Here is a 12,238-nt window from a genome sequence, read left to right as displayed (position 1 = left end):
GCATGTTCTTCCAGAACCTGAGGACGAAGATAACTTTGATGAAGATGGCAGTAGCAGGCCAAGTGACCTGCAGGGTCTGGAAGCGGTGGAGCTCCCTGCGGCAGCGGTGGAGCACCAAGTGGATGTTCTGTTGGAGGAGTGGAACAAAGGGGCCGACATGCTGTTCAGTATCCACCCCATGGACGGCTCTTTGTTAGTCTGGCATGTGGACTGGTTGGATGAATACCAGCCAGGCATGTTCAGGCAAGCTCAGGTACTGTTCATGCAGTTTATATAAAACAATAGAATATTATTAATTATCCATTTATGTTGATGTTTTATGAGAAAATGTATCCTCTTAGCTTCAATCTGGCTACAAATATTAATAATTTCTTTCTTTGTCCAAATATGTACCATCTATACATCATTTATAATGAAATGTTTTTATCCACGATTTCTAAGAAGTGCTTCTTGGGGAAAAGCATAAATTTATCATCCCAATAAGTCATGAATCAATTTGACAGCCGTGATGGTCTAGTTATTGTAATGGCTTCTCATCCAGCCGTTCAGACAATTATATTCTAATTATATGTGACTTGATATCAAATTCAAAAGCGCCTTGGTGCATTTTTATTGGCGGTAAAAAAATAATGAGAAGTGCTGCATGACGGTGCAGAGCAGTTAGTCAGTCAGGCGAGGCTAAAGGAATCTCAAGTTTCATTGACATTCAGATTGATTAGGCCTGGCTGTTTTAATTAGTTGAAACAGACTGGATCCCAGTGTCATAATTAGCATAAGTATTGCTGAAAATTCTTCTTTTTTTTTTTTTACTTATATGAAGGGATAAGTGAAGAGGGCTGTATCCCTGGAGTCTCCATTACTGTCTTTGTGACTCATATCATTTTAGAAAGTCACTTGTCACTCACCTTTTGAATGGAGATCAGAAGAATTTCAGGCCATTGTTCTGAAGCTAACCCTTTTGTAAAAGTTAATGATCTTCATTGTCACCTGTGCTGTTACCACACTCGCATGGCAATTTTAGTTGTTTCATAACGTATGCGTATTTCATGTTAAAACAGATTTACTTGATTCCTTATTTTCGTCACATTTTTGTGACGTCTCTCTTTCTCTCTCAGGTGTCGTTTGTGTCCCGTATCCCTGTAGCATTCCCTACAGGTGACGCAATCTCCCTGAGCCACAGTGTTGTTATGTATGCCTGCAACAAGAATGTGGATCTGGCCATCCAACATGGCAGACAGCGACCGCCTGGGAGCACATTGCCTCAAACCAAATCTGCTTTAATAAGCTACGGAGGTCAAGGAAAAGCAGCGCCCGGCAGTAGTCTTCGACTGAGCATCTTCACCCCCAATGTCCTCATGATCTCCAAACATGCCGACGGCTCTCTGAACCAGTGGGCAGTGAGCTTCGCGGAGGACTCTGCTTTCTCCACCGTGCTCAGTGTCTCTCACAAGTCACGGTACTGTGGCCACCGCTTCCACCTCAATGACCTGGCCTGTCACTCATTACTCCCTCTTCTCCTCACCACCTCACACCACAATGCTTTGAGGACGCCGGAGGCAGACAGCATCCTTGCTCCTCTGGAGACCTGCTCCTCTGGTTTCTCTCATTTCACATCTCTGCCCCGTGGGTCACGGCCCAGCCGGGTGTCCCTCGGTGTGGTTTCCCAGGACCCCAACGCCATCTACAGTGAGCTGATTTTATGGAGAGTGGACCCTGTCGGCCCGCTTTCTTTGTCAGGCGGGGTCTCGGAGCTAGCTAGAATCAATTCTCTCCATGCATCAGCATTCGCTAACGTGGCCTGGCTGCCCACACTCATTCCCAGCAACTGTTTAGGTGAGAAAATATTAACTGCTTTATTTTCTGTTGCTTTAACATTCACCAGTTGTAGTTGGCACAGCTTCATTTCATAATTCAGTTCCGAAAAAACAAACTGTTTTACGGGTTGAGTAAAAGAATAATTCCTAGCTGTGACCAAATGAGACGAGCTACGAAATCCCATATATATCATTTGAAGGACAGTTTTTGAGTCAACTCTACTCTCATTTGTATATCAATAAACAATACCTGTGAAATCAGAATATTTAAACACAGTCCGTTAAGGCTCCTATTTCCAAAACTGCATCCTACTAATTCAGTGTGTGCATCATCTTTTTAATATTTTCTGACTTTATTGTAGGAATGTTTGTTAAATGTAGTCTGTCTCAATATTCTGTATACTTGTTTTCTTCTTTTGTTTATATAGAAAACCATCCATAATGGCAGATAATAATCAATTTCTTCCTCCCCACAGGTGTGTACTGTAACTCCCCAAGCGCCTGCTTTGTGGCAAGTGACGGTCAGTCACTCAGGCTCTATCAGGCTGTTATTGAAGCCAAGAAACTCCTGAGTGAGCTCTCCAACCCTGAGATATCAGTAAGCAGGCTTCTCCAACAAGTATAGTCAGCTTTACTGTTATCGTTAGTGTGAGCCTTTGGTGACACAGTAAAAAACAATAACCTAGAAGCACAATTAAATGATATGAAAAATAGACTTAATGGCAATCTCTCTAACCAAATACTCCAACATTGAATCGAGCGAGAAGTGATGGTTGATATTTTGGTTTTTTTATCTACAGCTCATTGTTTCTTTAAAAGAATATAATACCACTTGTCAATCACAGGCTTGATAACACAGTTACATTTCGGCACGCTAACTTCATGTTTAAACTATGTAATACTAATGTGTACATGTGTCCAGATAATGAACTTTGGAAATGCTTGCTTCACTTCAGAAATATGTTGGGGAAGTGTTCAACATCATCAGTCAGCAGTCCACAGCAAAACCAGGGTGCATCATAGAGCTGGATGCTATTACTGACTTTGTAAGTATACATCCAAGAGAACTGCACTATATTCACACTACAGTCATGTAACAGCAAAGAGACCCTGGAAACTTCTCTTAAATGAAGCATATATTACTGTAATATATTTTAAAAGCCTTATTTGAATTCTCTACCATTCAGAGCATAAAACATTCTGCTGTAGATTCGAGTGTCTGTGAAAGGTCAACCATGAAAAAACAAAGGTGGTTGCAGAGCAAACCTTCTCTCGTGCCTTCAGTGTGTGTGTGTGTGTGTGTGTGTGTGTGTGTGTGTGTGTGTGTGTGTGTGTGTGTGTGTGTGTGTGTGCTTACACATTTACATGGCTTGTGTCTACGCCCCACAGTAAATGAAACATGTTGTTCAGTGTCTGCCCTTGATTCAGTTTGATAACAGCTGGTGTTGCTCTCTGCAGCAGGGGAAGGAGACACAGCTCCTGCATGTTTTTGAGGAGGATCTGATCCTCGGCAGTGACAGAACTGAGAGCACACAGGAAACCTCTGATTCTCCTCACAATGGTATTGACATCTTTTTTTCTTCCTGTAACTCTACACTTTATCATATGGTGATATTCATGAGATTAAATAGCAACCATATTGCTCGATGTATATACTTTATTGATCCTGTGAGGGGAAGTTGTTGTGTTGCAGCAGTATAATCAATGATAGCTGAAGAATAACAATGAAAATTAAAAGCAAAATTGCAGCTCTGAAACAAACCACTGAATACTTAATGAAGATATGTGACGAAATATACATACATTTTTTTATTATTAATAAATAAAGAGAAAAGAGCAGTAAGATCATGTATGCAAAAAAGGCAGCAAGTGATATACAATATATGTGTTTGGACCTCCCACAAGTGGCACAGTGTATTAATATTCTCTTTATCTGTGTGTTTCCCTGCAGCCGCCGGTGAGCCAGCCTTCTCCGTGCGTTTTTTCCTGGTGGTAGTAGAATTAACGCCAACAGGTCGCTCCCTGCTCCACATGTGGCATCTCAATCTCGCTGCTCGACCCGTCACCATGGGTGGGTACTTTAAACAAAAATCCTACACTCCTACATCCTAAAGTTCACAGGATGTAGGAGAGGTCTTCTAGCACCTCAGAGATCGCCATGAGCCCCACAAAATTGTCATTAGTTCGTCCATTGGCGGGCAGTAACGCTGCATTTGGGATGTCCATCATTCACTTCCATGTTATCACATGTATCACTGTCACCGAGACACTTATCACCATGAGATGCCCTACTTTTTTATGATCCTAGTCTGTTTTTTTCCTGTGGCAAGTCTTCTGCTATTTATATTTCAGACTTATTAACAGTATCTGTAAAGATTGAAAAGGGCCCCCAGTATAACCATGCTTTTCTGGTTTACTGATGGAAGTACATCTACTAAACATTTTATTTGTGGACTTTTCAATTAATGACTCCAATGCAGTGTTTGTCACACTGTCATGTATAAAAATGATTAATATGCAATGGTAGTGACCTAAAAATTGTTCTCTCTCTCTCTCTCTGTTTGTGTCCCCACAGAGGAAACCACGACACAGAAGGATGCGACGACAGCTTCTCCCATGAACATCTCTCAGTTTATCTTCGACACACTCAGTTCTCCAATATCTCAGAAGAGTAAATCATGCACTTCCAATCTGCAGAGTGCCTGTCGCCTCAGCCTCACAACCCACAGGCTGTACAGCCAAGAGATGGCTCTTCCAGCAGGGGTGGATGCCATCAGTGTTACTCCGTCAGCAGGTGAGGGACAATTGGGACACATATTAACATACAAGGGACACAAGACCACTTTCTCTGGTTGTGAGATTTACTGACACGCGTATAGAACGAGGTCCAAATTTGATGTCGTCGCTTGAACTGTTTTTTTCAGTTAGCAAAATATTGATTCAAAACATCTTTTCAGAAGCGCTAAGACATCCTCCTATTGTCTAAGAAAAGATGACTTCTCTTATCATAGATATGAAACAGAAACTGAGTTACATTTGTATAGTATTATACATATTGAATTGTAGTGTGGAGGAGTTTTTTGAAATTCTACATAAAGTGAATAAAGATTTCCAAGTGTACTTTTACAAAGTCAAATATCTAGAAACTGATATTAAAAGCGGACAAAAATCAACTCAAAGAAATTAAGCCATATAAACATATTTAAAAAAATAATTTATTAATAAAAACTTGCCTAATAGTGTATTGTCACCTTTCTTAGGTCACTTGAGTGCATCTTGTTCTCTGCCAGCTGGCCGTGTGCCTTACCTCCTCGCTACTTCCTGCTCCGATGGAAAGGTGCGCTTCTGGAGGTGTAATGTTGCGACGACAGAAGCCTCAGGTGTGGACAGTTTGGTGTACCAGTGGGAGGAGTGGCGTCTCCTGGTGGAGGACAGACTTTCCAACTGCAGCGCAGTGAGTGTGCCCGGTTGTCCCATGGAGGTTAGCTGCTGTCACACTGGACGGATCGCAGTCGCCTACAGGCAGATGACAAACACACCTATGAACTCAACACCTCAGCTGAACTCTCATGAACTGCTGGTCTCTCCTCCTACCTCAACATACTCCCCCAACGTACTCTACAGCAACACCAACACCAACACCCACCTGACCCCAACCCTCACGGTACAACATTGCCCAAATCTCTCTCTCAGCCCGAACCCAGTCAACACTAGTGAACCGCTGGTCCACATTGGCATCTTCCAGTGTGAGTCCACTGGTGGTTCACAGTGGATTCTTGAACAGACCATAATCTTGGACAGCACAGATCCCACAGCTAACTCTGCCATTAGCACAACTGGAAGTACCAATATTTCAAGTAACCTAGACTTCTCCATACCTAATGAGAACTGCCTTGGTTCTACTAGTAAGAGTCTGGTTCACTTGGACTGGGTCTCCCAAGAGGATGGGACACATGTTCTGACTGTTGGTATTGGAACAAAGATTTATATGTACGGCCGTCTATCTGGGAAGCCTCCAGAACTGGGCCTGTCCTCCGACGCCAGCAGAGACCAAAGCCTGGCCCGCTTGGTTCTGCTTCGATCAGTCAATCTGGTATCCTCTGTTGAAGGCTCGTTGCCCATCCCGGTCTCCCTCTCCTGGGTACGAGATGGAATCTTGGTAGTAGGCATGGACTGTGAGATGCACGTCTACTCTCAGTGGCAGCCGCCAGCCCCGCCCAAACCTAATGTCACAATCGCCCAAGACGCAGACATCGGCAGCAGTGTTTCCTCCATAATCTCAGCTGTCAGACAGTGCCAGGAGGAGGTTTTCAGCCCCGGGGCTCCCACATCTTCCCTGGACCCTCCCAAAAGGGCTCTGACGAGATCAATGATGAGCCTGGCCCAGAAACTCAGCGGGAAGAGAACAGCTTATGACCTGCCTCTAGAGATGGAGGATTCTGGGCTTTTTGAAGCAGCTCACCAACTCTTTCCCACTCTACCCCAGTACCATCCTGTACAGTTACTGGAGCTTATGGACTTAGGCAAGGTACGTTTCATAAATTACTCAATTACTGTACACACTTATATATATTTTGTTGATTTATTTATGTAGCAGTCAATACATAAAAACAATATAAAACATAAATTCTGTGGTTGCTTAACAAATGAAGTAACACAAGTTGACTTTCTTTGTGTAATTTGTCTATCTTAAGGTTCACCGTGCCAAAGCTATCCTCTCCCACCTGGTGAAATGCATTGCTGGAGAAATTGTGGCACTTAAAGACAGCACCACCAATCCAGAGAAACATGTGCGGTTACGCACCATCAGCGCTGGAGGCAGCACGGCCAGGGACAGGAAAATGTTCAGCAAAGCAGAGAACTCCACCCCTGACTACACAGAGATAAGCTCCATCCCGCCCTTGCCTCTGTACGCCCTTCTGGCAGCTGATGAGGACACACCAAAACCGGGTAGCTATACAACACATGGTTTAAAGAACAACAATATTCAGTAATGAAGAAAACAATAGTAAACTTTCAGTAGTACTTATAGGCAAAGAACTGTAAATATAAGCACATGGAAAATGTGAACTTTGACAGCAAAAACATAGAAGGTTCTGAATCCAATGGAAATTCACTGAAGTCAATTAAAGTGAGTTTATTCCAGAAACAGTCATGCAAAAATGTGTTCCAGTTTGGAGAAATGCACTTTGCTCTATTGCTACAACGGCATCAAAGTACCTGTCATTTTGTTGCTGTTTTTGCCCTTTTTGTGTTCTTTCATTAATCTACCATTTTAATGTCTTAATGAGTTTTCACCTGCTGATCTAAGATTAATCCTTCGAGGCTAATAACAGCCCTGAACATACAACTAGGAATACTCCAGGTATTTATTTAAGTAGTTACACAAACAAAAACAGAGACACAGTGTTTACAGAGAAAAGGGCACCATGCCTTAAGGTGTAAGACACTGAGAATAATATCCTACTCTTGCTACTCTGTGGTCCTCTGGTTTTTCCTCATGGTTTGTCTGGGGATACAAAGTGAGAATAATGAAAGCGGAAACATGTATACAGTAAAAAATAAAATCCTGCTCTTTGATATTTTAATTTAATCTGCTGTCTCCCCAGCAGAAGGGAATTTTTCTTCAGGCATCTTATGAAATACATGTCTCGTGTAATTTAGCTCTGCTCTGCGCCTCCTTACAGATAAAGTGGGCAGTGTGAGTGGAGATAGTGGGCATGGTTCCAGTCACACTGATGCTTATGATGAGCTCTTTCATACACCCAACGTAGTGGACCTGGATCCTCTGGACAATGATCAAGAGGAAATGGGAAATAAGGTCAGTTCATGTTGGCTTGGTCTTGGTGACAAGAGAATATATAAAAAATTGTATTGGACAGCAGAGTTTTGAGCTCGGTGTGTAGTTTAGACATGCATACGCACGCAAGTCAAGGTTCATTTTAAATGTACTGCTGCCTAAAAAGACAAAGTCAAAGCTGATGACAGTCCTAGCTGTTGCATAACAAATCTAGCTTCATGTTGGCTAAGTCTGTAGATATTGTCAAAAGCATAGGTCACTTGCTTGTATAGTTAATAAACACATACATTATCATGCATGTCTTGCTGTTAGTGTTTATCCGTCCATGTCACAACACTGTTTTCTGCCTCTCTGTGCTGTCTTATAAATCGGAGATATCATACAGTGGATTTTACACACTGTCCTCTGTCTTGTTCCCTGTCTGTAGGTTATCGATTTGTCCCAGTACAGTCCTACAGACTTTGGTCCAGAACATGCTCAGGTTCTGTCCAGCCACCTCCTCCGCTCCAGTTTACCTGGATTAACTCGTATGGAGCAGATGTCTCTCATGGCGCTGGCCGACACCATCGCTACTACAAGCACAGACCTCAAGGACAGCCAGGGCAAGAGCAAAGGTACTGCAGGGAAATAAATACATAAACAAGGGCTCTTTTAATAGGATAGAAATGCATTACATAAGCTCTCAATTCTGCAATGCAATGTAATAACATTTGAAAAGTAGTAGGAGCTGACTGTCATTCATTTTCCAGGGGGAGAGACACTGGATGAATGTGGTCTGAAGTTCTTGCTGGCTGTCAGACTTCATACCTTCCTCTCTACCTCCCTGCCTCCAGCGCACCGAGCACAGCTGCTACGGCAAGGTACAGCGCCGTCATGGTGTGCAAATTGTTTTAGCCTTCAGGGCATTTCATAGCTGACACGCATGAGCAGGCGGCAGGTAGCACTCTCATAACTAATAAGTGAAATGCCATTCAAAATTAGTACGCTCAGGTTCTTCATCCTGCAATTGTTAATGTAAGTTTGTAGTTTACTGCAAAGAGCGCTGTCTCCCCGCACTCCTTCAGAAAGAGCTCCAGGACCAGAGCTGTATCAGGGCAGTAACTCGGAAGATAAAGAGAGCAGGCTACTGATGCTCTCTATTGTAAATTCTTGACTGTAAAAGCCTCAGTGAGAGAAGTGAATAGTCTATTCATCATCTTTAACTGCTGCAGTAAAGTTACCTTCGAGCAATGGGCTCCTCATCAACTAGCAGCAGTACAACAGTAGAGCTGTCACAGGAAACTCGCATTTTTGAATATCAGACCACTTGTACACCTGTATTTACTCAATCAAGTTGATGTCTTAGATTTCTTCCTTGAATGCATGTTCATTACTCTGTTGATACTATGAAATACAGAACATAAATATTCTTCTCTCTGCAGGCCTTTCAACATGTCATTACGCCTGGGCCTTCCACTCTGAAGCCGAGGAGGAGTTGCTGAACATGCTGCCCGCCCTGCAGAAGGGAGAACCCACCTGGCCTGAGCTGCGCTCCATGGGTGTGGGCTGGTGGCTGCGCAGCACCAACAAGCTGCGCAGGTGCATCGAGAAGGTGAGGCAGCTAATGGCATGAGTTCATCTGTCTCTATGTAGTTGTCTGAGCTCAAATCTGAAACATTGATCCAGTGCCAGTTTTGTTCAAGGAAACTGTTTCAGTATAAATGTTCAGATTGTTTAGTTGGTAGCAAATCAGTGTGAAGAGGAGATACAACTGGAACTTTGTTGGCGACCTAAATATTCAGCATGTATTCACGTTAGATATTGTAGTTTTACTTTAAAGGAGCTGTAAACAAAATCCGTATTGTGGCTAACTTTCTGTCTGTTTTTGCAGACAGGAAGTTAGACAGCCCTCCTTCCTCCCCATATTAGATAGCTCCAGGGTAAAAACACCAGCAAACCAAGCAGTCTATTAAGCATCCGTATAGCTACTGCAAAGTAAAATATATACCTGTCGAGAAGCAGTACAGTTTGCTGACCATCGCTTTTCAAACCCTTCATAACTGATTGAAGGCCACACCGATATAAATGTGGGTCTTGGACGAATCCAGTCTTCTTTTTTATTTCCTGGCAGCTTTGTTCTCGTCTGTCTTTTCTTCATTTGTCTTAACTCACTTTGCCATATTTTGTTGTGCAAGTCATTCCGGGGTGTGCCGGGTCCCTGTGAACGAGCAGAGAGAAACCATCTTTCTCCCAGTTGAAATAATGTGGGAACGGGATAACAGAAAATTTGTTTTCTAGATTGTGCAGATTTGCGGGACTGGATGACACATGTTAGTGACCAATCACTCCATATCAGTGATGGCTGTTGGGATGTTGAGCTATTTAACACATAGTTTAACAAACAAAAAATATCACTTACTTTAATCATCAGATGCATTTTTTCAGAATAGTCCAGTGTCTGGTCATACATATGAACTGCTTTTCTACATATTAGAAACTACAGTTGAAAGTTGGCCACAATTTTAAGAAGTTTTTAGTTGTCTTTTTTTATGCAAAGATACCACGTGTGATTAATGTGAGGATGCTGGACTTTGGTTCTGACACTAAGCAACCCACACAATCGATTTTCATCAGCATGGTTTCCTCTTTCTCCAAACAAAAGTCGTGCAAAACAATATTAAAGATGCACTTAAAAATTCTATACTTAAGGTTAGCCGTTAGTGTGTTCGCCCCGTTTACTTAATATCGACTGCTCAATTTATAAATGAAATGCTGGCATGTGAAAGCACAGGTCTGCTGAGGTTGCTCTAAAACACAGCTCTCTAACAGAGTATGAGCTGCTCCCTGAAATGACTCGTAAAGCTACAACTTGTTCGGTAGATAACTCTGAATAGGTTGAGGAGGTGGGAGCGTTAGCTGAGTGTATTTTCTTTTCTTCTATGTTGTCAGGTTGCCAAAGCTTCTTTTCAGAGAAACAGTGATCCTCTGGATGCAGCTATATTTTACCTGGCACTGAAAAAGAAGGCAGTGGTTTGGGGATTGTACAGGTAGGCTGAACTCGCATGATTTTGCATATGAAATATAAATGCACTCGCATGCATGTACATTCATCACAATGTTTGCCCCTTCTCTTAACCACGAGTTCTGTCAGATTACTGAAGAACAATGACACCAATACTGTTGTATTAAATCCATAATGCCATTCTCTCCAGGTCTCAGAACAATGCCAAAATGACAGACTTTTTCCGCAACAACTTCAGCGAGGACCGGTGGAGGAAAGCAGCACTGAAAAATGCTTTTTCTTTGCTGGGAAAGCAGCGGTTCCAGCATTCGGCTGCCTTTTTCCTTCTAGCCGGCTCCCTCAAGGATGCTGTGGAGGCAAGTGGAAAATAGACATGACACTTTGTTTCCAAGAAGCACTTGTTCCTTCAACTACACTGCCACTTTCCAGCCTGCTACGCCTAAGTTAAGAAACCTTACTCTCAGTACGAGTTAAATCGAGAGGTTCTCATTGTCATTTGCAAGCTATCTTTCACATTCAAATTTGACCTTTTTTCCAACCTTTCATAGTCAAGGGAGGTATTTAAGGATAAAAAGCAGAGAAACCAGGTTCTCAAAAACAGACTGCACTACTTGTATTTCTATTGTGTGTCTTCTTTATTATTAAAACACCTCAATACATTCCCACAGGGGTATCTCTGTCAAGAGCTTTTAGCACAATTCACTGAAGAATTATTGATGTGAGCAGTTGACTCTTGGGTGTTGCTGCCATTCCTATTTTTCCTGAGAATGTATTACTTTTATAAACCAGCACAATACATTCATATTAAACCTTAGTAAAAGGGGACACCATGCTTAATACCTAATATTTTCATTAGGTTTGTTTGTGAACGTGTAAACATACATTTGTTATGCATGGTGGTGCCATCCATCTGCTCTTTATATCACGAGGGCTGCTTCTGGTCATCTTGATTGTTCAACCTTTGACTCATGGAGGTTATTTCTGCTCACAAAGTCCCTGAAGCAATGAGTCGCATTATTCCATCTGCATGAGTAACTGCAGCTTCTCGAAGCATTTTATGGAAATGAGCATCACCCGGGCGAAGGGCTATCGTTGACTTTGCTCTGTGTCAATGGCTGGGAGGGAGTCTCATTGAAATGCATCACACCTTACCAGTTCAGAGCACCCACAACAACTTCAACTATCTGCACACGTTTTTGCCGTGAGCACAGACTGTTATTTTTTTGCGCTTTCTTTTCCCTTTTAAAAGATAAAAACCAAGAACGCTGCAACTTCAAGGATCACGTCCTACTGGATTGTTGTGCATCCACAATATAACATTATTTGTCTGCACATGTCTTCTTCTCTTATCCTTGTGCCGATAGCAGAAATCCTTTTTGAATGACAACCGACGTATTTCCTCCTGCAGGTGTGTTTAGAGAAAATGCAGGACCTCCAGCTGGCCCTGGTGATCTCCAGGTTGTACGAGTCCGAGTTTGAGACGGCGTCCACCTACAAAAAGATCCTCCACAGACATGTTTTGGGGCACGACAAACAGGTGCATAGAGTTTGCGTGTATGTGTATGTATGTTACAGACAACAAACGCTGCTCTTGCAGTTTAAAATGTATATTCAATCTACCCA

The 12,238-nt window shown here is 42.5% G+C and overlaps 1 protein-coding gene across 2 annotated transcripts in view; it reads left to right on the top strand.

Annotated features, from left to right (window-relative positions):
- LOC138626231 (dmX-like protein 1) overlaps window positions 1-12,238 on the top strand; it is a 51,595-nt gene that overhangs the window by 14,409 nt on the left and 24,948 nt on the right. For both annotated transcript variants that reach the window (XM_069707730.1, XM_069707729.1), the window contains exons 12-27: window positions 15-253; window positions 1,116-1,833; window positions 2,291-2,412; window positions 2,771-2,860; window positions 3,273-3,375; window positions 3,766-3,885; window positions 4,390-4,608; window positions 5,075-6,342; window positions 6,509-6,764; window positions 7,502-7,635; window positions 8,042-8,228; window positions 8,364-8,474; window positions 9,036-9,205; window positions 10,543-10,640; window positions 10,806-10,971; window positions 12,024-12,152. In XM_069707730.1, the coding sequence (XP_069563831.1) occupies window positions 15-253; window positions 1,116-1,833; window positions 2,291-2,412; window positions 2,771-2,860; window positions 3,273-3,375; window positions 3,766-3,885; window positions 4,390-4,608; window positions 5,075-6,342; window positions 6,509-6,764; window positions 7,502-7,635; window positions 8,042-8,228; window positions 8,364-8,474; window positions 9,036-9,205; window positions 10,543-10,640; window positions 10,806-10,971; window positions 12,024-12,152 (4,130 nt within the window). The remainder of the gene's footprint in view (window positions 1-14; window positions 254-1,115; window positions 1,834-2,290; window positions 2,413-2,770; window positions 2,861-3,272; window positions 3,376-3,765; window positions 3,886-4,389; window positions 4,609-5,074; window positions 6,343-6,508; window positions 6,765-7,501; window positions 7,636-8,041; window positions 8,229-8,363; window positions 8,475-9,035; window positions 9,206-10,542; window positions 10,641-10,805; window positions 10,972-12,023; window positions 12,153-12,238) is intronic.

The sequence above is a fragment of the Brachyistius frenatus genome, unplaced genomic scaffold (assembly GCF_029030835.1).
Source record: "Brachyistius frenatus isolate BFR_SWC_R1_liver_20210118 unplaced genomic scaffold, ASM2903083v1 Contig_72, whole genome shotgun sequence".
NCBI lineage: Eukaryota > Metazoa > Chordata > Actinopteri > Embiotocidae > Brachyistius > Brachyistius frenatus.
The sequence above is the reverse complement of the archived record's forward strand: the minus strand, read 5'-3'. Positions and strand labels throughout refer to the sequence as shown.